The 24,470-nt window shown below is 47.3% G+C and overlaps 1 protein-coding gene across 1 annotated transcript in view; it reads left to right on the top strand.

The window, feature by feature from the left end:
* Window positions 1-410: 410 nt before the first annotated feature.
* The window catches only part of LOC141144710 (sodium-dependent neutral amino acid transporter B(0)AT3-like), a 339,059-nt gene continuing 314,999 nt past the window's right edge, over window positions 411-24,470 (top strand). The window contains exon 1 of the mRNA XM_073630653.1: window positions 411-561. Coding sequence (XP_073486754.1) covers window positions 411-561 — 151 coding nt within the window. The remainder of the gene's footprint in view (window positions 562-24,470) is intronic.

Below are 24,470 nucleotides of genomic sequence, written 5' to 3'. Positions count from 1 at the left end.
CGGGGGGATGTTCGGCCCATCCCTAGTGTTAAAACAGGACTAGAAATGTACTGAATGTGAAAAGTAGAAACATAAACGTGTGAGATATATAGAATGCTACACCACTGAATGTTACATGTTTAGGCATTTAACAATGGATGGGTTAATGGATTAGTAGTGTTTACTTAAGGCAACAAATTCACGAATACCCTTAAATATCTGTTAGAGATTAACTTTCTTTGTAGTTTCCTGTAAATGAAAAAAGAAAGTAATTATAAATCAGAAACCTCATCCTTTTCATACCAATTGTTTTTCCAAGGCTATATGCAAATATGCATATTAATGCTGGTGTAACTGAATAAATTATTTTCCTGGGTGGTTAAAAAGACGAGTTCTTTGAGCCCTCTGAGTAGAGGAACACAGATACAGCTATGTCAAGTAAGGAACTTACAAAGGTCCCAAATGAACAGGACAGACCAAAGTGGGATAATAAAATACAGTATCTTTTGACATGTATTGGATTTGCAGTGGGCTTGGGAAACGTATGGAGATTTCCATATTTATGCCAAACATATGGAGGAGGTAAGCACATTTGAAAAAGATTAAGCTAAGAATTTCCAAAAACTTAATTTAGTAACCTGTGGGACAGAGAATTTGTACTCCTGCCTGACTAGAATGCTTTTTTATGTTGGAAATGCATTTGTTTAGAACCAATTCATTCTTTGCCTAGTGGTCTAATGTAATTATGTATCTTTTTTTTAGCATTTTAACATTGGAGTACTAAGACTATGAATGCCTTTACTTTAAAGTGTAACTAAAGGCAAAACTTTTTTTAGACATAGTGGAGAGGGATTAGAACACCTGTCAAGTTTTTATTGCTGTCCTTGTCCTCGTTTGAGAGATTCACTCTCTCTATTTATACTGTTTACCATTATCACTGAGAGTGAAAGTGAAAAAATCAAAAATTTTGGGGTGGCCCCAGAACAGTAATAGTGGGGAAATCTTCCTAAAGGGATACTAGTTCTAGTGACTGGGATGAGCCGAACAGCCCCCCGGTTCCGTTCGCCCTGCGAACGGACCGAAAATTTGCACGAACGTTAGAACCCCATTGACGTCTATGGGACTCGAACGTTCAAAATCAAAAGTGCTAATTTTAAAGGCTAATTTGCATGGTATTGTCCTAAAAAGGTTTTGGGGACCCGGGTCCTGCCCCAGGGAACATGTATCAATGCAAAAAAAACTTTTAAAAACGGCCGTTTTTTCGGGAGCAGTGATTTTAATGATGCTTAAAGTAAAAAAAAAAAAAAAAAGTGAAATATTCCTTTAAATATCGTACCTGGGGAGTGTCTATAGTATGCCTGTAAAGTGCCTGTAAAGTGGCGCGTGTTTCCCGTGCTTAGAACAGTCCCTGCACAAAATATTTACATAATTACATAGTAGGTGAGGTTGAAAAAAGACACAAGTCCATCAAGTCCAACCTATGTGTGTGATTATGTGTCAGTATTACATTATATATCCCTGTATGTTGCGGTCATTCAGCTGCTTATCTAATAGTTTCTTGAAGCTATCAATGCTCCCCGCTGAGACCACTGCCTGTGGAAGGGAATTCCACATCCTTGCCGCTCTTACAGTAAAGAACCCTCTACGTAGTTTAAGGTTAAACCTCTTTTCTTCTAATTTTAATAAGTGGCCACAAGTCTTGTTAAACTCTCTTCTGAGAAAAAGTTTTATCCCTATTGTGGGGTCACCAGTACGGTATTTGTATATTGAAATCATATCCCCTCTCAAGCGTCTCTTCTCCATAGAGAATAAGTTCAGTGCTCGCAACCTTTCCTCATAAGTAAGATCCTCCAGACCCTTTATTAGCTTTGTTGCCCTTCTTTGTACTAGCTCCATTTCCAGTACATCCTTCCTGAGGACTGGTGCCCAGAACTGGACGGCATACTCCAGGTGCGGCCGGACCAGAGCCTTGTAGAGTGGGAGAATTATCGTTTTATCTCTGGAGTTGATCCTCTTTTTAATGCATGCCAATATTCTGTTTGCTTTGTTAGCAGCAGCTTGGCATTGCATGCCATTGCTGAGCCTATCATCTACTAGGACCCCCAGGTCCTTTTCAATCCTAGATTCCCCCAGAGGTTCTCCCCCCAGTGTATAGATTGCATTCATATTTTTGCCACCCAAATGCATTATTTTACATTTTTCTACATTGAACCTCATTTGCCATGTAGTTGCCCACCCCATTAATTTGTTCAGGTCTTTTTGCAAGGTTTCCACATCCTGCGGAGAAGTTATTGCCCTGCTTAGCTTAGTATCGTCTGCAAATACAGAGATTGAACTGTTTATCCCATCCTCCAGATCGTTTATGAACAAATTAAATAGGATTGGTCCCAGCACAGAACCCTGGGGAACCCCACTACCTACCCCTGACCATTCTGAGTACTCCCCATTTATCACCACCCTCTGAAATCGCCCTTGTAGCCAGTTTTCAATCCATGTACTCACCCTATGGTCCATGCCAACGGACCTTATTTTGTACAGTAAATGTTTATGGGGAACTGTGTCAAATGCTTTTGCAAAATCCAGATACATCACGTCTACGGGCCTTCCTTTATCTAGATGGCAACTCACCTCCTCATAGAAGGTTAATAGATTGGTTTGGCAAGAACGATTCTTCATGAATCCATGCTGATTACTGCTAATGATACCGTTCTTATTACTAAAATCTTGTATATAGTCCCTTATCATCCCCTCCAAGAGTTTACATACTATTGATGTTAGGCTAACTGGTCTGTAATTCCCAGGGATGTATTTTGGGCCCTCTTTAAATATTGGTGCTACATTGGCTTTTCTCCAATCAGCTGGTACCATTCCAGTCAGTAGACTATCTGTAAAAATTAGGAACAACGGTCTGGCAATCACTTGACTGAGTTCCCTAAGTACCCTCGGATGCAAGCCATCTGGTCCCGGTGATTTATTAATGTTAAGTTTCTCAAGTCTAATTTTAATTCTGTCCTCTGTTAACCATGGAGGTGCTTCCTGTGTTGTGTCATGAGGATAAACACTGCAGTTTTGGTTACTGAAGCCCCCCGATTCACTCGTGAAGACTGAAGAGAAGAATAAATTCAATACCTTCGCCATCCCCCATCCTTTGTAACCAGATGTCCTTCCTCATTCTTTATGGGGCCAATATGGTCTGTCCTCCCTTTTTTACTGTTTACATACTTAAAGAATTTCTTGGGATTTCATGTTCTATCTTAGCTGTCCTAATTGCACCCTTACATTTCTTGTTGCATTCTTTATAAAGTCTGAATGCTGAGGATGATCCCTCAACCTTGTATTTTTTGAAGGCCTTCTCTTTTGCTTTTATATGCATTTTTACATTGGAGTTAAGCCATCCAGGACTTTTGTTCGCTCTTTTAAATTTATTACCCAATGGGATACATTGGATAATGCCCTTATTTAATATGCTCTTAAAGCAAACCCATCTCTCCTCCATATTCTTTGTTCCTAATATTTTATCCCAATTTATGCCTTTTAGCAAGGTTTGTAGTTTAGGGAAGTTGGCTCTTTTGAAATTCAGTGTCTTTGTATTCCCTTTATGTTTCCTATTTGTGTGATTTATACTGAAACGAATTGACCTGTGATCGCTGTTACCTAAATTGCCCCGTATTTCCACATCCGTGATCAGGTCTGTATTGTTGGTAATCAGTAGATCCAGTAATGTTTTATTTTATTAAAAATGTCATTTTTAAAGGAAAAAAAGTCATTTAAAACTGCTTGCAGCTTTAATGTAATGTCGGCAATATGGATGAAAATCAGTGAGACAAACGGCATGGGTACCCCCCAGTCCATTACCAGGCCCTTTGGGTCTTGTATGGATATTAAGGGGAACCCTGTACCCAAATTAAAAAAGGAAACAGCAGTATACAGGCTCTGTACTCTGAACAGCAGTATAGAGGCGGTGCAAACAAGACAGGGACTGTAGGTTTGTTGTTAAGTAGAATCTGTTTGTAATTTTGAACTGGTACATTTTTAACGTGTTTAGCTCCAGCCAAAAAATCTATTTTAAGCTTTTTGGAAAACATAGGGAAGGGTTATCACCCCTGTGACATTTGTTTTGCTGTCTGTGCTGCTCTTCAGAAGATTTCACCTCACTTTTTGTCCCAATGACAAATGTTTTTTGAAAATTTGGGTTTTTTTGTGAAACAAGGATTGGTGATAAAGCATCAGTGGAAAGGAGAAATGTTTTTCCCATATCAATTCTTACAGGAGAGAATTTCCCTTCCTAGGGGTAGATTTCATCTCACTTCCTGTTGTCTCCTTCCATTTGCAAGTAGGAGTCGTTTGTAAGTTGGATGTTTAGGCCTGCCCTATATACTCAGCAGAAATTTTGGCCTTAGGTTTTGTTGTGGCCACAACACTGTAAGCCCTCACAGGGCCCTGCTGTGAAATATTAGATCAAGAATTGTAATTACATGCCCCTGTTGAACAGGGGCAGAAAAATTGGGCCTTTGGTGGTGGTGGTGGTGGTGCTGGTGCCACAACACTGTAAGTCCTCACTCGCTCTTGGTGGGCGCAGAAACGGGCTCTACTGTGAAATATTAGATCAAGAATTGTAATTACATGCCCCTGTTGAACAGGGGCTGAAAAATTGGGCCTTAGGCACTGGTGCTGGTGCCACAACACTGCAAACCCTCACAGATACTCTAGTGGGAACGCAGGAACAAGCCCTGCTGCAAAGTATTGCATCAAAAATTGTAATTACACGCCCCTGTTAAACAGGGGCTGAAAAATTGGGCCTTAGGCACTGGTGCTGGTGCCACAACACTGCAACCCCTCACAGATACTGTAGTTGGAATGCAGGAACGAGCCCTGCTGCAAAGTATTTCATCAAAAATTGTAATTAAACGCCCCTGTTAAACAGGGGCTGAAAAATTGGGCCTTAGGCACTGATGGCGGCGCCCAGAAGCAAAAATGTTCTTACAAGCTATCAGCGTGATCATTTAGGAGGAAGAGGATAATTACTCAGGATAGTCACTCAGCATCAGCATAGGCAGTCTTTGAAGGGATCTGAGATTTCAAAAAAAATTATTCGGTTACATCAGCATCAGGTGCTTGGTAGCTGGTGGTGATCCAAGACTGATTCATTTTTATGAAGGTCAGTCGATCGACCGAGTCGGTGGACAGACACACCCTGTGATCGGTTACAAAGCCTCCAGCAGCACTGAATGTGCGTTCTGAAAGAACGCTGGATGCAGGACAGGCCAGTAGCTCAATTGCATCCTCAAGACCCAGTAACCCAGAGGATTTTCGGTGGGAAAGGTGTCCAAGTCAGATCTTGCCCCTAGGTATTCCTGCACCATGTAAAACAGACCCTGGCGATGGTTGCTGGAACCGATCATACCTTGGGGCTGCGGACTAAAAAATTGTCTGAACGCATCGGTCAGACGGCCACCTTCTCTACCGCTCCTTCTTTGACTGACCGAAGCCTCAGCAACACGTTGTCCAGAAACAGGAGTTTGTAACCTCCCAATCTCTGGGAACGCATTGCACAGACCTTTCTGCAAGGCCTCCCGAAGATGTTTCATCCTCTGCTCCATCTGTGACGGCAAGATAAGGTCCGCAACCTTACCCTTGTAACATGGATCAAGGAGGGTTGCCAGCCAGTATTGGTCCTTCTCCTTGATACTACGAATATGAGGATCCTTACGTAGGCTTAGCAGGATCAGGGAGGCCATGCAGCGTAGGTTGGCTGAGGCATTCGGTCCGGAGTCCTCTGGGTCACTAAGGACGACATGGTCTGCAGCCACCTCCTCCCAGCCACGTACAAGTCCATGTGTTTTTTGGGACTAATCCCTTAAAGACTGCTGCTGATGCTGAGTGCCAGGCTCCACCTCTATACTGACACAATCCTCCTCCTCCTCCTCCTCCTCCTCTTCCTGTGTGATCAGTGGGCACGCAGGAACACTGTCTGGATAAAGGGGGCCTTGAGAGCTAAGGAAGTCCTCCTCTTCCTGCCTCTGTTCTGCCTCAAGTGCCCTGTCCATTATTCCACGCAGCGTGTGCTCCAACAGGTGGACAAGGGGGACAGTGTCACTGATGCATGCACTGTCACTGCTCACCATCCTCGTGGTCTCCTCAAATGGTGACAGGACAGTGCATGCATCCCTGATCATGGCCCACTGGCGTGGGAAAAAAAAAAACAAGCTCCCCTGACCCTGTCCTGGTGCCATAGTCGCACAGGTACTCATTGATGGCCCTCTGCTGCATGTGCAGCCGCTGCAGCATGGCCAGCGTTGCGTTCCACCTGGTGGGCATGTCACAGATTAGGCGGTTCTTGGGCAGGTTAAACTCCTTTTGGAGGTCTGCCAGCTGAGCACTGGCATTATATGACCAGCTGAAATGCACACAGACTTTCCTGGCCTACCTCAGGGCATCCTGTAAGCCCGGGTACCTGCCCAAGAACCGCTGCACCACCAAGTTAAGGACCTGAGCCAAACAGGGCACATGGGTCATTTGTCCCTGTCGGAGGGCAGAGAGGAGGTTGGTGCCATTGTCGCAAACCACCATTCCTGCCTTAAGTTGGCGTGGCGTCGACCACCTCTGAACCTGCCCCTGCAGAGCCGACAGAACCTCTGCCCCAGTGTGGCTCCTGTCCCCCAAGCACACCAGCTCAAGCACCGCATGGCATCTTTTGGCCTGCATACTTGCATAGCCCCTTGAACGGCTACGGAGCACCGCTGGTTCCGAGGACAAAGCACAGGAAGAGGCCATGGAGGAAGAAGAAGAGGAGGGGGTGGAGGAGAGAGGTGTGTCACAATCATTAGTAGTGGCATTTTGGAGGCGTGGTGTCGGAACAACCTCCAACACTACTGCACCTTGTCCTGCATCCTTCCCAGCTGCCAGCAGAGTCACCCAATGCACAGTGAAACTTAGGTAACGTCCCTGTCCATGCCTGCTGGACCATGAGTCAGCGGTAATATGCACCTTACCGCTGCGCCATGTCCAGCGAGGCATGGACATTGCTTTCCACATGCCGGTAGAGAGCTGGAATCGCCTTCCGTGAGAAAAAGTGGCGTTTGGGTACCTGCCACTGAGGAACCACACATTCCACAAACTCACAGAAGGGAGCAGAGTCTACCAACTGAAAAGGCAGCAGTTGAAGTGCTAGCAATTTTGCCAAGCTAGCATTCAACCGCTGGGCATGTGGATGGCTGGGAGCGAACTTCTTTCGGCGGTGCAGCAGCTGGGGCAGGGAAATTTGCCTGGTACAATCTGACGTCGGTGTACCGAAAGCAGATTGCCCAAAAGTACTTGGCTGTGACACACTTAATTCTACATCTTCATTCCTGTCAGTGCAGGTCTCAGAGAGGACTGAAGGTATAGTGGGGTTGGAGATCTCAGCTGATGAGGAGGAAGGAGAGGTCCTCTTTGTTCTTTGGTGTGGGTCTTTTAGATATGCTTGCCAACGAACTGCATGGCAGGTCAACATATGTCTGGTCAAGCATGTGGTGCCCAAGCAGGAGATGTTTTGGCCACGCGAGATACGCTTGAGACATATGTTGCAAATAGCAGCGGTGCGATCTGATGCACTCATCTCAACAAAGGCCCACACCAAAGAACTTTTGGAATAATGCCCAGAGACAGCAGCGCCCTGCACATGCGGAGCTTTGGGGTGTGATGCAGTCAGTGTGCTGCCATTAGGCTGGCCCCTGGAGGGCATCCTGCCTCATTGGTGATGTGCCTCCTCCTCCTCCTCCCTCCTATCAGGCACCCACGTTGAGTCAGTGACCTCATCATCCCCTCCCTCCTCATCACTGGAGCAAACCTGGCAGTATGCTGCAGCAGGGGGAGCATGACTGCCAGATCGCTGTCCTTCTTGGGCACCCCCTCTGTCCGTGCTCACGTTACTGCCTTCATCTAGCTCAGTATCATCATCAGAGCCTTCTAAACGCTGGGCATCCTCCTGGAGCATGTACCCAACACTGTGGTCAAACAGTTCGAGGGACTCCTCAGGAGGACATGGTGGGGCTAGGGAAGGAGTCACTGATGCCATTGAGCCGAGGGAAGAGGCCGCGTTGGCAGCTGCTTTGCCAGACAAAGTACCCTGAGCATGGGTGAGAGAGGATGAGGAGGATGAGGACGGCTTGGTCATCCACTCGACCAAGTCTTCCGCATGTTGCGGCTCAACACGGCCAGCTGCCGAAAAAAAGGCCAAGCGTGTCCCACGGCCATGTGCTGATGAGGATGTACCGTCTCCATGACCAGCACTGTTGCCTCTAGACACAGAGCCTGCTTGCTCTCTTTTATTGGCTTGTGACTGTCTGCCTCTCCTTGTTGGCCTTCCAGACATACTAATGGCCTGTAGCTGCACTAAGCTGGGAGATATATATATATATATATATATATATATATATATATATATATATATATATATATATTTATATTGATACTGCAGCTAGCAAAATCAACTGTCTGCCTGTAGTATGAGAACACCACCAACCTTCTACAGGTAGCTTTAGCTGAACACTGTGCAGAGCTCGCACTACACTAACTTGTAGTTTTAGATGAACACTGTGCAGAGCACGCAAAAAAATAACTTGTAGCTTATTTAGCTGCCTGCAGTAGTGATAAGATCAGGAAAACACTACCAACCTTCTACAGGTAGCTTTAGGTGAACACTGTGCAGAGCTCGCAAAAAAATAACTTGTAGCCTATTTAGCTGCCTGCGGTAGTGATAGGATCAGGAAAACACCACCAACCTTCTACAGGTAGCTTTAGCTGAACACTGTGCAGAGCTCGCACTACACTAACTTGTAGTTTTAGCTGAACACTGTGCAGAGCTCGCAAAAAACTAGCTTGTAGCTTATTTAGCTGCCTGCAGTAGTGATAGGATCAGGAAAACACCACCAACTTTCTACAGGTAGCTTTAGGTGAACACTGTGCAGAGCTCGCAAAAAATAACTTGTAGCTTATTTAGCTGCCTGCGGTAGTGATAGCATCAGGAAAACACCATCAACCTTCTACAGGTAGCTTTAGGTGAACACTGTGCAGAGCTCGCAAAAAACTAACTTGTAGCTTATTTAGTTGCCTGCGGTAGTGATAGGATCAGGAAAACACCACCAACCTTCTACAGGTAGCTTTAGCTGAACACTGTGCAGAGCTCGCACTACACTAACTTGTAGTTTTAGATGAACACTGTGCAGAGCACGCAAAAAAATAACTTGTAGCTTATTTAGCTGCCTGCAGTAGTGATAAGATCAGGAAAACACTACCAACCTTCTACAGGTAGCTTTAGCTGAACACTGTGCAGAGCTCGCAAAAAACTAACTTGTAGCTTATTTAGCTGCCTGCGGTAGTGATAGGATCAGGAAACCACCACCAACCTTCTACAGGTAGCTTTAGCTGAACACTGTGCAGAGCTTGCAAAAAACTAACTTGTAGTTTTAGCTTAACACTGTGAGGAGGACGCACTACACTAACTTGTAGTTTTAGCTGAACCCTGTGAGGAGGACGCACTACACTAACTTGTAGCTTTAGCTGAACACTGTGCAGAGGTCGCACCACACTAACTTGTAGTTTTAGCTGAACACTGTGAGGAGGATGCACTACACTAACTTGTAGCTTTAGCTGAACACTGTGAGGAGGACGCACTACCCTAACTTGTAGCTGTAGCTGAACACTGTGCAGAGGTCACACTAAACTAACTTGTAGCTTTAGCTGAAAACTCTGAGGAGGACGCACTACACCAACTTGTAGCTTTAGCTGAACACTGTGCAGAGGTCGCACTACACTAACTTGTAGTTTTAGCTGAACACTGTGCAGAGGTCGCACTACACTAACTTGTAGTTTTAGCTGAACACTGTGAGGAGGATGCACTACACTAACTTGTAGCTTTAGCTGAACACTGTGCAGAGGATGCACTACACTAACTTGTAGTTTTAGCTGAACACTGTGAGGAGGACGCACTACACTAACTTGTAGCTTTAGCCACTGTGCAGAGGTCGCACTACACTAACTTGTAGTTTTAGCTGAACACTGTGAGGAGGACGCACTACACTAACTTGTAGCTTTAGCTGAACACTGTGCAGAGGTCGCACTACACTAACTTGTAGTTTTAGCTGAACGCTGTGAGGAGGACGCACTACATTAACTTGTAGCTTTATCTGAACACTGTGAGGAGGACGCACTACCCTAACTTGTAGCTTTAGCTGAACACTGTGCAGAGGTCACACTAAACTAACTTGAAGCTTTATAAACCGAATTCACCAAAAGAAAATTATAGATGAAATAGTGGCGCTTATCCCCAGGTGGGGAGATGCCAGACACTCTTATCCAGCCAGTGAGCTGAATACAGACGTGACTAGAGAAAAAGTGAAAAAACATATATTGCTAAATATCCCAAAAAGTAAAAATTAATATTAAATAAAATAAATTATTCAAAAAATAATAATAATAATAATATTCAAATTATAACACTCAGTGAAAGTGATATACAAATATATAAATCCAAGAAAAAATATATAATGAAAATTGAACACAGTAAATATCTATAAAGTCCAGAAACCAATCAATCGTGAAAAATAATCATGAAAATATTTGAAGAAAGTCCAAAAAAAGAGTGAGGGTGACTCCAAAACTGCTCAGCTGTGTTTTCAAACATCCACCACACCTCTGTGACGTGAATCCACTCCCTGCTGAAATTCAAACTCACCAGCTGTTAAGGCCTCTCACTCTCGTGTTTGGCCTGACAGAGCCTCTAACCCACTTACATGGGGGTTAACATGCGAGCATACACCTCCACTGCTCCATAGGAACACCGCTTTTCTCAGGTTGGTAGTATGACATAAAAATAAAAGAAGCTCCAATAGTGTAATCTTGTTTAAAAGATTTAATCACATATAAAACAACTTGTAATGAACTCACATTTAAAATAAAATAACAGGCAAGTCACTTCACGGCAAATGGAGAACTCCCACAGCACAGAAAGCAATAGCAACTGAAATAACAACAGGCAGGCCACGGCGGACCCAGGAGGTGTGTGTGCTCACAATCGCCTCACCCGTCCGCAGCACTGGTCCCTTCACTGGAGCTCCGCTCTGTCCCCCTTCACTCCCTCCTCTAGTACTCGTGTGAGATTGCCGTGTAGCTACGCTGTGCAGAGGTCGCACTACACTAACTTGTAGTTTTAGCTGAACACTGTGAGGAGGACGCACTACACTAACTTGTAGCTTTAGCCACTGTGCAGAGGTCACACTACACTAACTTGTAGTTTTAGCTGAACACTGTGAGGAGGACGCACTACACTAACTTGTAGCTTTAGCTGAACACTGTGCAGAGGTCGCACTACACTAACTTGTAGTTTTAGCTGAACACCGTGAGGAGGACGCACTACACTAACTTGTAACTTTATCTGAACACTGTGAGGAGGACGCACTACCCTAACTTGTAGCTTTAGCTGAACACTGTGCAGAGGTCACACTAAACTAACTTGTAGCTTTAGCTGAACACTGTGAGGAGGACGCACTACCCTAACTTGTAGCTTTAGCTGAACATTGTGCAGAGGTCACACTAAACTAACTTGTAGCTTTAGCTGAACATTGTGAGGAGGACGCACTACCCTAACTTGTAGCTTTAGCTGAATACTGTGAGGAGGATGCACCACCCTAACTTGTAGCTTTAGCTGAACACTGTGCAGAGGTCACGCTAAACTAACTTGTAGCTTTAACTGAACACTGAGGAGGACGCACTACACTAACTGTAAATAGTCTAGCTGCCTAACTGTGGTACCAATAGGATCAAAAGAACACCAGCAATTTTCTTCAGGTAGCTGTAAGTACTGTAACAAGACAAGACTGCCTGTCAGTAGGTAGATAACAGGAACAGATCTAGCTAAACTGAATACAGTGTATATATATATATATACAACACCTGGGATGCATATATATACACAATACACTGTAAGTGCAGCTAACTCACTGACTGTCCTGCCTAATCTAGCTAACTCAAATGAAATGACACTGTCTCTCTCTCTGAGCACGCCGGAACACACTACACAGGGCCGCCGTGCAGGCGGCCTTATATAGTGTGGGGTGTGTTCCAAACCCCCTGAGCCATAATTGGCCAAAGCCACCCTGGCTTTGGCCAATTACAGCTCTCTCTACTGACAGCGCTGTGATTGGCCAAGCATGCGGGTCATAGTGCATGCTTGGCCATTCATCAGCCAGCAATGCACTGCGATGCCGCAGTGAATTATGGGCCGTGACACGCCACACGAATTTGGCGCGAACGGCCCATATCGTTCACAATTCGGCGAACGGACAAACATACGATGTTCGAGTCGAACATGGGTTTGACTCGAACACGAAGCTCATCCCTACTGGTGACCCTGGTAACAATGAAGAATTCCCTCACTTTGGAGGGATTTCCTCTGACTTCCTGTTTTGGCTATGGGAAAGGGAGTGAAGGGAAATCTTCCCAATGGGACACAGATGGAAAAAAAACAGGGGCTGTAACCCTCCCTTGCTCTATCCAAAATGAAAAAAAAAATGTGTCTTTAGTTCTACTTTAATTTTACAGGCTTTAATTTGGAAGTAAAAAAAAAAAGAAATCCCTATTCTGAAATTCTTTCTAGTGTATCTACAATGTGAAGTACAATCCAGAGGCATAACTAGAATCTTCAGGACTCCGGTGCAAGAAACCATGAAGGGCCCCCACTAGGGATGAGCCGAACACCCCCCGGTTCGGTTCGCACCAGAACCCGCGAACGGACCGAAAGTTCGCACGAACGTTAGAACCCCATTGACGTCTATGGGACTCGAACGTTCGAAATCAAAAGTGCTCATTTTAAAGGCTAATTTGCATGGTATTGTCCTAAAAAGGGTTTGGGGACCCGGGTCCTACCCCAGGGGACATGTATCAATGCAAAAAAAACTTTTAAAAACGGCCGTTTTTTCGGGAGCAGTGATTTTAATGATGCTTAAAGTAAAAAAAAAAAAGTGAAATATTCCTTTAAATATCGTACCTGGGGGGTGTCTATAGTATGCCTGTAAAGTGACGCGTGTTTCCCATGTTTAGAACAGTCCCTGCACCAAATGTCATTTTTAAAGGAAAAAATCTCATTTAAAACTGCTTGCGGGTTTAATGTCATGTCGGGTCATGGCAATATGGATGAAAATCAGTGAGACAAACGGCATGGGTACCCCCCAGTCCATTACCAGGCCCTTTGGGTCTTGTATGGATATTAAGGGGAACCCCGCACCCAAATTAAAATAAGGAAAGGTGTGGGGCCACCAGGCCCTATATACTCTGAACAGCAGTATACAGGCGGTGCAAACAAGACAGGGACTGTAGGTTTGTTGTTAAGTAGAATCTGTTTGTAATTTTGAACATTTTTAACGTGTTTAGCTCCAGCCAAAAAATCTTTTCTAAGCTTTTTGGAAAACATAGGGAAGGGTTATCACCCCTGTGACATTTGTTTTGCTGTCTTTCCTACTCTTCAGAAGATTTCACCTCACTTTTTTGTCCCAATGAAAAATGTTTTTTGAAAATTTGGGTTTTTTTGTGGAACAAGGATTGGAAAGCATCAGTGGAAAGGAGAAATTGTTTTCCCATATTAACTCTTACAGGAGAGAATTTCCCTTCCTAGGGGTAGATTTCATCTCACTTCCTGTTGTCTCCTTCCGTTTGCAAGTAGGAGTCGTTTGTAAGTTAGATGTTTGAAAGTAGGGTCCTGCCCTATATACTCAGCAGAAATTTGGGCCTTAGGTGTTGCTGTGGCCACAACACTGTAAGCCCTCACAGGGCCCTGCTGTGAAATATTAGATCAAGAATTGTAATTACATGCCCCTGTTGAACAGGAGCTGAAAAATTAGGCCTTAGGCACTGGTGCTGGTGCCACAACACTGCAACCCCTCACAGACACTCTAGTTGGAACGCAGGAACGAGCCCTGCTGCAAATTATTGCTTCAAAAATTGTAATTACACGCCCCTGTTAGACAGGGGCAGAAAAATTGGGCCTTAGGCACTGGTGCTGGTGCCACAACACTGCAACCCCTCACAGACACTCTAGTTGGAATGCAGGAACGAGCCCTGCTGCAAAGTATTACATCAAAAATTGTAATTACACGCCCCTGTTAAACAGGGGCTGAAAAATTGTGCCTTAGGCACTGGTGGTGGCGCCCAGAACCAAAAATGTTCTTACAAGCTATCAGCGTGATGATTGAGGAGGAAGAGGATAATTACTCAGGGATAGTCACTCAGCATCAGCATAGGCAGTCTTTGAAGGGATCTGAGATTTCAAAAAAAATTATTCGGTTACATCAGCATCAGGTGCTTGGTAGCTGGTGGTGATCCAAGACTCATTCATTTTTATGAAGGTCAGCCGATCGACCGAGTCGGTGGACAGACGCACCCTGTGATCGGTTACCACGCCTCCAGCAGCACTGAATGTGCGTTCCGAAAGAACGCTGGATGCAGGACAGGCCAGTAGCTCAATTGCATACTGTGCAAGCTCTGGCCAGTGATCCATCCTCAAGACCCAGTAACCCAGAGGATTTTCGGTGGGAAAGGTGTCCAAGTCTGATCTTGCCCCTAGGTATTCCTGCACCATGTAAAACAGACGCTGGCGATGGTTGCTGGAACCGATCATACCTTGGGGCTGCGGACCAAAAAATTGTCTGAACGCATCGGTCAGACGGCCACCTTCTCCACCGCTCCTTCTTTGACTGACCGAAGCCTCAGCAACACGTTGTCCAGAAACAGGAGTTTGTAACCTCCCAGTCTCTGGGAACGCGTTGCACAGACCTTTCTGCAAGGCCTCCCGAAGATGTTTCATCCTCTGCTCCCTCTGCGATGGCAAGATAAGGTCCGCAACCTTACCCTTGTAACGTGGATCAAGGAGGGTTGCCAGCCAGTATTGGTCCTTCTCCTTGATACCACGAATACGAGGATCCTTACGCAGGCTTTGCAGGATCAGGGAGGCCATGCAGCGTAGGTTTGCTGAGGCATTCGGTCCGGAGTCCTCTGGGTCACTAAGAACGACATGGTCCGCAGCCACCTCCTCCCAGCCACGTACAAGTCCATGTGTTTCTTGGGACTGATCCCTTAAAGACTGCTGCTGATGCTGAGTGCCAGGCTCCACCTCCATACTGACACAATCTTCCTCCTCCTCCTCTTCCTCCTCGTCCTCTTCCTGTGTGATCGGCGGGCACGCAGGAACACTGTCTGGATAAAGGGGGCCTTGAGAGCTAAGGAAGTCCTCCTCTTCCTGCCTCTGTTCTGCCTCAAGTGCCCTGTCCATTATTCCACGCAGCGTGTGCTCCAACAGGTGGACAAGGGGGACAGTGTCACTGATGCATGCACTGTCACTGCTCACCATCCTCGTGGCCTCCTCGAATGGTGACAGGACAGTGCATGCATCCCTGATCATGGCCCACTGGCGTGGGGAAAAAAAACCAAGCTCCCCTGACCCTGTCCTGGTGCCATAGTCGCACAGGTACTCATTGATGGCCCTCTGCTGCGTGTGCAGCCGCTGCAGCATGGCCAACGTTGAGTTCCACCTGGTGGGCATGTCACAGATTAGGCGGTTCTTGGGCAGGTTAAACTCCTTTTGGAGGTCCGTCAGCCGAGCACTGGCATTATATGACCGGCGGAAATGCACACAGACTTTCCTGGCCTGCCTCAGGACATCCTGTAAGCCCGGGTACCTGCCCAAGAACCGCTGCACCACCAAGTTAAGGACGTGAGCCAAACAGGGCACATGGGTCATTTGTCCCTGTCGGAGGGCAGAGAGGAGGTTGGTGCCATTGTCGCAAACCACCATTCCTGCCTTAAGTTGGCGTGGCGTCAACCACCTCTGAACCTGCCCCTGCAGAGCTGACAGAACCTCTGCCCCAGTGTGGCTCATGTCCCCCAAGCACACCAGCTCAAGCACCACATGGCATCTTTTGGCCTGCGTACTTGCGTAGCCCCTTGAACGCCTACGGAGCACCGCTGGTTCCGAGGAAGAGGCCATGGAGGAAGAAGAAGAGGAGGGGGTGGAGGAGAGAGGTGTGTCACAATCAGCATTTTGGAGGCGTGGTGGCGGAACAACCTCCAACACTACTGCACCTTGTCCTGCATCCTTCCCAGCTGCCAGCAGAGTCACCCAATGCGCCGTGAAACTTAGGTAACGTCCCTGTCCATGCCTGCTGGACCATGAGTCAGCGGTAATATGCACCTTACCGCTGACCGCCCTGTCCAGCGAGGCATGGACATTGCCTTCCACATGCCGGTAGAGAGCCGGAATCGCCTTCCGTGAGAAAAAGTGGCGTTTGGGTACCTGCCACTGAGGAACCGCACATTCCACAAACTCACGGAAGGGGGCAGAGTCTACCAACTGAAAAGGCAGCAGTTGAAGTGCTAGCAATTTTGCCAAGCTAGCATTCAACCGCTGGGCATGTGGATGGCTGGGAGCAAACTTCTTTCGGCGGTGCAGCAGCTGGGGCAGGGAAATTTGCCTGGTACAATCTGACGTCGGTGTACCAAAAGCAGATTGCCCACAAGTACTTGGCTGTGACACACCTAATTCTACACCTTCATTCCTCTCACTGCAGGTCTCAGAGAGGACTGAAGGTCTAGTGGGGTTGGAAATCTCAGCTGATGAGGAGCAAGGAGAGATCCTCTTTGTTCTTTGGTGTGGGTCTTTTAGATACGCTTGCCAACGAACTGCATGGCAGGTCAACATATGTCTGGTCAAGCATGTGGTACCCAAGCGGGAGATATTTTGGCCACGCGAGATACGCTTGAGACATATGTTGCAAATAGCAGCGGTGCGATCTGATGCACTCGTCTCAAAAAAGGCCCACACCAAAGAACTTTTTGAATAACGCGCAGAGACTGCAGCGCCCTGCACATGTGGAGCTTTGGGGTGTGATGCAGTCAATGTGCTGCCCTTAGGCTGGCCCCTGGAGGGCATCCTGCCTCGTTGGTGATGTGCTGCCGCCTCCTCCTCCTCCTCCTCCTCCTCCTCCTCTCTCCTATCAGGCACCCACGTTGAGTCAGTGACCTCATCATCCCCTCCCTCCTCATCACTGGAGCAAACCTGGCAGTATGCTGCAGCAGGGGGAGCATGACTGCCAGATTGCTGTCCTTCTTGGGCACCCCCTCTGTCCGCGCTCATGTTACTGCCTTCATCGAGCTCAGTATCGTCATCAGAGCCTTCCAAACGCTGGGCATCCTCCTGGAGCATGTACCCAACACTGTGGTCAAACAGTTCGAGGGAATCCTCATGAGGACATGGTGGAGCTAGGGAAGGAGTCACTGATGACATTGAGCTGAGGGAAGAGGCCGCTGCTTTGCCAGACAAAGCACCCTGGGCATGGGTGAGAGAGGATGAGGAGGATGAGGACGGCTTGGTCATCCACTCGACCAAGTCTTCCGCATGTTGCGGCTCAACATGGCCAGCTGCCGAAAAAAAGGCCAAGCGTGTCCCATGGCCACGTGCTGATGAGGATGCACCGTCTCCACGACCAGCACTAGACACAGAGCCTGCTTGCCCTCTCTTATTGGCTTGTGACTGTCTGCCTCTCCTTCTTGGCCTTCCAGACATACTAATGGCCTGTAGCTGCACTAAGCTGGGATAGAACACCTGTAATTTTCTTCAAGTAGCTTTATATACTGTAACCAGACAAGCCTGCCTGTCAGTAGGAAGATAACAGGAACGGATCTAGCTGAACACTGTGAGCAGGACGCACTGTACTAAATGTAAATAGTCTAGCTGCCTGACCGTGGTACTAATAGGATCAAATAGAACACCTGTAATTTTCTTCAGGTAGCTTTATATACTGTAACCAGACAAGCCTGCCTGTCAGTAGGAAGATAACAGGAACGGATCTAGCTGTACACTGTGAGCAGGACGCACTGTACTAAATGTAAATAGTCTAGCTGCCTGACCGTGGTACTAATAGGATCAAATAGAACACCTGTAATTTTCTTCAGGTAGCTTTATATACTGTAACCAGACAAGCCTGCCTGTCAGTAGGAAGATAACAGGAACGGATCTAGCTGTACACTGTGAGCAGGACGCACTGTACTAAATGTAAATAGTCTAGCTGCCTGACCGTGGTACTAATAGGATCAAATAGAACACCTGTAATTTTCTTCAGGTAGCTTTATATACTGTAACCAGACAAGCCTGCCTGTCAGTAGGAAGATAACAGGAACGGATCTAGCTGAACACTGTGAGCAGGACGCACTGCACTAAATGTAAATAGCAGGAACGGATCTAGCTGAACACTGTGAGCAGGACGCACTGCACTAAATGTAAATAGCAGGAACGGATCTAGCTGAACACTGTGAGCAGGACGCACTGCACTAAATGTAAATAGCAGGAACGGATCTAGCTGAACACTGTGAGCAGGACGCACTGCACTAAATGTAAATAGCAGGAACGGATCTAGCTGAACACTGTGAGCAGGACGCACTGCACTAAATGTAAATTGCAGGAACGGATCTAGCTGAACACTGTGAGCAGGACGCACTGCACTAAATGTAAATAGCAGGAACGGATCTAGCTGAACACTGTGAGCAGGACGCACTGCACTAAATGTAAATTGCAGGAACGGATCTAGCTGAACACTGTGAGCAGGACGCACTGCACTAAATGTAAATAGTCTAGAAGATAACAGGAACGGATCTAGCTGAACACTGTGAGCAGGACGCACTGCACTAAATGTAAATAGCAGGAACGGATCTAGCTGAACACTGTGAGCAGGACGCACTGCATTAAATGTAAATAGTCTAGATAGAAGATAACAGGAACGGATCTAGCTAAACTGAATACAGTGTATATATATATATGCAACACCTGGGATGCATATATATACACAATACACTGTAAGTGCAGCTAACTGACTGACTGTTCTGCCTAATCTATCTAACTCAAATCAAATGACACTGTCTCTCTCTCTCTCTATCTCTCAGCACACCGGAACACACACTACACAGGGCCGCCGTGCAGGCGGCCTTATATAGTGTGGGGTGTGTACTAAATCCCCTGAGCCATAATTGGCCAAAGCCACCCTGGCTTTGGCCAATTACAGCTCTCTCTACTGACGGCGCTGTGATTGGCCAAGCATGCGGGTCATAGTGCATGCTTGGCCAATCATCAGCCAGCAATGCACTGCGATGCCGCAGTGAATTATGGGCCGTGACGCGCCACACGAATTTAGCGCGAACGGCCCATAACGTTCGCAATTCGGCGAACGATCGAACAGCCGATGTTCGAGTCGAACATGGGTTCGACTCGAACACGAAGCTCATCCCTAGCCCCCACCATGGGCGTTGCTAGGTCTACATAAGATCTCGGGCTAGAGCCCATAGCAGCGAAGTAAAGAAAGTCATATGCTTGGCCGGGCATACACATGTATATAATATACGTGTGTGTGTGTGTGTGTGTGTGTGTGTGTGTGTGTGTCAGACAGTACAATTACAATACAATTCAATACAGGGGGAATCAGAGAGCCCTGCTCGTTAGAGCTTCATATATTATAAATAAATATATATATATATATATATATATATATATATAAATAAATAAAATATTGTTACATAGTGCGGATCCCCCTTACATCAGGGTCCCCAGAGAGCCTCCCTACTTACATTAGGGTCCCCAGAGAGTCCCCCCCTTACATCAGGGTCCTCAGAGAGCCCCCCCTTACATCAGGGTCCCCAGAGAGCCCCCCTTACATCAGAGTCCCCAGAGAGCCCCCCCTTACATCAGGGTCCCCAGAGAGCTCCCCCTTACATCAGGGTCCCCAGAGAGCCCCACCTTACATCAGGGTCCCCAGAGAGCCCCCCTTACATCAAGGTCTCCAGAGAGCCCCCCCTTACATCAGGGTCCCCAGAGAGTCCCCTCTTACATTAGGGTCCCCAGAGAGTCCCCCCTTACATTAGGGTCCCCAGAGAGTCCCCCCTTACATTAGGGTCCCCAGAGAGTCCCCCCTTACATTAGGGTCCCCAGAGAGTCCCCCCCTTACATTAGGGTCCCCAGAGAGTCCCCCCTTACATTAGGGTCCCCAGAGAGTCCCCCCCTTACACTAGGGTCCTCAGAGAGTCCCCCCCGTACATCAGGGTCCTCAGAGAGCCTGCCTTTGCATCAGGGTCCCCAGAGAGCCCCTTCCTTACATCAGAGTCCCCAGAGAGCCCTTCCTTACATCAGGGTCCCCAGAGAGCCTCCCCTTACATCAGGGTCCCGCGAGAGCCCCTTCCTTACATCAGGGTCCCCAGAGAGCCGCCTCCTCGGGGTCCCCAGAGAGCCCCTCCTTACATCGGGGTCCCCAGAGAGCCCCTCCTTACATCGGGGTCCCCAGAGAGCCCCTCCTTATATCAGGGTCCCTAGATAGCCCCCCTTACATCCTCCGCTGTGCACCTTGGACCCCCAGCACATCTCTGTACCCCCCCCCCACCTGGGGGGAGGTTGGAGGCAGCAATCAGCAGCTCTATGGTGTCCAGGGGTGGCGCTATCTCCCTGGGGCTTGTAGTTTTTGTCTTGTAGTTTTTTCTCTGAATGTATACAGTGGAGAGGGGAGGTGCCTCTGACCTGGGCATGTATCGGCAAGAGTGATGAAGCAGAGCGACTCACTGAAGAGTGAAGCCGATACATGCCCAGGTCAGAGGCCCCTCCCCACTCCACTGTATACATTCGGAGAGAGAACTACAAGCCCAAGGGAGCTGCCGATCGCCACCTCCCACCCCCCCACGCATGTTAAACAAACAGCCATCAGTGCAGGGGCAGATACCGGGTCTTGGGGCCCCCCCCCACAGCGGCAGAACGACAGAGCTCAGTCGCAAATGTAATAGCAGCGACCCCTATAGTTCCGCCACTGGTACAATCCCAGAAACTGAAACTTGTTCTCCTGAATACAGTGATACCTCATAAATGTACCTTTTTTGCAATGTGGTGGAGGTAAAAAGTCCAGAAATAGTTTATTAGAACTTTTTCCCCTGACAGCATTTCACTATAGGTATAAAATATTAATGTAGAAGTCTAGTCAAATACTATCTAAGCTAAAACCTGCTCCCACCCCCATGCTAAGCCCTATTCTAACTATTCTAAGGTAAGATGTTTATATTTACTTATTCTGAAGGTTCTCTGGTTTGGTTACACGATCTTCCCAGCATCTGGCTTCTGTGAAGAGGAGAGATAGCCAAAATTGGCTGCAATGCCTCTGCGGTGATGTCATCCATAGGCTTACTATGGGGCATCCTTTGCCGGCTGTCCCTGCTCTAAACTGGAGTTGATCGTGTGACTGGATTGGAGCACCCTCAGAATATGTAGGCACAGACATCTTTCCTTTACAGGATTTAGGTAGAATAGGCTTAGAATGGGGGTGGGAGAAGGCTCAAAGCGGAGTTCCACCCATTTAAAAGACACTCACCTGTCACACGATCCAGTGATAAGCGTGCAGGATGCCTCGCTCCTCTCCCGCTCCTCTCCCACTCCTCTCCGAGGCATTCTAACTGTGGGCACCAGGCTGTGGCTTCACAGCAAGGTGCTCACTGCGCATGCGTGAGCTGCGCTGCGCGCTGTGAATGGCTGGGCTCTCTTCTGGGACCTGTGACGTGTCCCAGAAGATTGCAGGGAGGGAGGGGAGAGAGGTGATCTTCCTTCAGGCGTTGTGGAGCCAGGGGAGGAAGTGGGAGGTGGGTGCCTGTAAAAACAGGCTCCCCCAAAAAAATGACATGCCAAATGTGGCTTGCCAGGGGGTCACCAACACTTAAAACAAGAAAAAACAAAAAAATCATTTCCTGGTCCCTTAAAGCAGATTAAACAGCACAGTGCTTGTGCTGTGTAATCTGCCCCCCTCTAAACTGTAAAAAAAAAAAAAAAAAACTGGCTGAACCTGCCACTTCCTGTAACCCCTTCTCGGCACTGACCACGAAAATCAGGGCTGCTGAGCCTTGACCACCGTGCTCAGAGTTTGTCCCTCCGTCATCCGCAGCCTGCTCTCAGCTTACCCCTCTCCCCCTCCCTCCCTGCTTTTCAGCTCTGTGTCTGTGTCTCTGAACGCCCCCTCCCCCCCCCCACTGCCGCTATATCAAGAAAAAAAACGTACAATGGTCACTGCCAACCCCTCTATTATAGGCAGGCATACCACACTGTGTACGTTTTTTCTAAAAACAAGGCTTGTAAATATCTATTTAGAGCGATCTTCAGGGCTTCTGCGGGAGGGGCTGAGTGGCCACGTGACCTCCCTGGCTGACATCAGAGGGAAATCTCGGTACCTCCTGCAGAAGCCATATATCGGAGCTGTAAAGTGGCCACTAGTCACGTGACTCACCTGAAGATTGCACTAAATAGGTATTAACAAATCTTGTTTTTTAGAAATGACTTATATATAGTGTGGTATACCTGCCTATAATAGAGGGGCTGGCAGTGATTTTTAATTTAGACTTAACAAACATTTTAAGCTTAGATAGTATTTGACTGGACTTTTAATTTAAGACCCATATTTTTTGCATGAAAGCTATAGTTACTAAAAGAGTATATTGTATAGCAGCTCACTAGCCAGTGCTATCCCTAGATCATTTATTTGACATGCAAGAAAGAATGCCGTAGACAGCCCATTCCAGCACAAGGCATTCACTGCTACTCTACAGTGTACTCCTGGTTTTACCCGACACCTTGCAGAATATTGGACGCATGGTACTTGGTGCTGCACCCAGTGGCAGTGGGGCCCTAGGCCAGTCTATATGCCCTAGTGGAAATCCAGCCCTGCTGAGTCTACCATCACTTGGTTTTTATCAGGTATCATCAAAGTGTTTCCAAAGTCACAAAGTCAAGCGGCCCTTGTTTTTCAAAACCCATTGGGTTCCAGTGTGAGCAGTGAGCAGTTCCAGTGTGAGCTGTATCAAATGAGACACCAATAATAACCAAAGCTGTGCCAGTTCAGCATACCTCCCAACAGTCCCGGATTCTGTGGGACAGCCACAGATTCTGAGGTATGTCCTGCAGTCCCGCTCAGCTAAGCATTGTCCCGCATCCAGGGATGGCGCCAGGTGGGTGCTTGGGTGTGCTAAAGCACCCTCAAAGCGCCCCCAAAATTTGCACACTTGAATGTCCAATATATGTCACACAATTTTTTTAAAGAAAATTGAATCTGTGTGCTCTGTGTGACAAAAAAAATCTGCGGACTCTTTCATATAGAGGAGGGATACTGCAGCTCTGGCCGCATAAGCCGCTGCTCTTCAGTGAGTCCCGGCATCATTAGTGGCGGATTGATCTCAGTACTGTACAGAGGCGCTAGGTTTTGAAAGCACTGGGACCTGTAGCACCTCTGTACTTGACCGCCATACTAAGGAAAGGAAGGAGGGAGAAGCTCTCAGCCCAGCCGAGCTGTGGAGGAAGGAATTTGTCTCTCTCTGCATGAAAGCCATGCTCGCCCCTCCACCTCATCACCACCAGGCAGACAGGAGCTGTGTGTGCTTCTATGGAGCTGCTGTGGGCTGAGTCAGGATCAGGATAAGAGGGGAGTTTCCTATCCCAGCCCAGGAGGAAGAAGGATTTCTTCTGGAAATGTAAGTAGGCTGCACCCACCCCATCACCATCACCTGCTTGGCCCTGTATCTTATTATGGAGCTGCTGTCTGCTGAGCTAGGAGGGGAAGGGGACTCCAGTCCTAATCTATGGAGGAAGGATAAGGTCTGTCAGTAAGCTGTGCCCTCCCCTCACCCCACCATTGAGCTGAGACAAGGGGGGTCTGGGGGGACCCATGTTCTCCTCTATGGTGGTGGCAGGCACTGATCTAGGGGTATGCCTGATCTTCATAAAGGGAATCCTGTGATCCAATCACTGGGAAGATGACTTGTCAATACAGCCATACATCTGACTATCACCTCCCTGCATCCAACACCGATCCATATATTGGCTCATAGCCATACAATGGGGACATCTGCCTCTGGACTTTGATCAGGCATCTGGATGCCTTATGGCAATAAGGGGGAATCAATAAAAGTAGGCAACACTATGCATTTCCACTCAGCCCTGACACGGATCCTTATCTAACCAGGACTGTTCCCGGAGAGGAATAGTCAAAGACTGCTCAGAATTATCCAACAGTGATTCAAGCGAACTATCCAGCTGTGTTACCCTGTATCCAATTTGTCCACATGCAGTGTGGGTTACTTTCCATATGTATTGTGTCACAAAGGTCAGCTCTATGATATCAAGGGGTGAATGACACAAATAACATACAACAAGCCCCGCCTGCTTTGTGCCTGATTAACCCACACAACAAGCCCCGCCTGCTTTGTGCCTGATTAACCCACACCTAGACCACTTAGGCTTACATACCTGGAAGTCTCCATACTTAGTTTGCAGCATGATTGGACATGTGAACGACATCCTGTGTGTTTGTTGAAGTGACAGCGTTATCTCTTTCCTTTTAACCTATTTTAACAGTGTTTAGAGGGGCGGGTCTTGTGCCCCTGTTTAAATTATTAATTTTTGT

Source organism: Aquarana catesbeiana, linkage group LG05 (assembly GCF_042186555.1).
Source record: "Aquarana catesbeiana isolate 2022-GZ linkage group LG05, ASM4218655v1, whole genome shotgun sequence".
NCBI classification, from domain to species: domain Eukaryota; kingdom Metazoa; phylum Chordata; class Amphibia; order Anura; family Ranidae; genus Aquarana; species Aquarana catesbeiana.
This window is presented reverse-complemented; position numbering and strand designations above follow the sequence as displayed.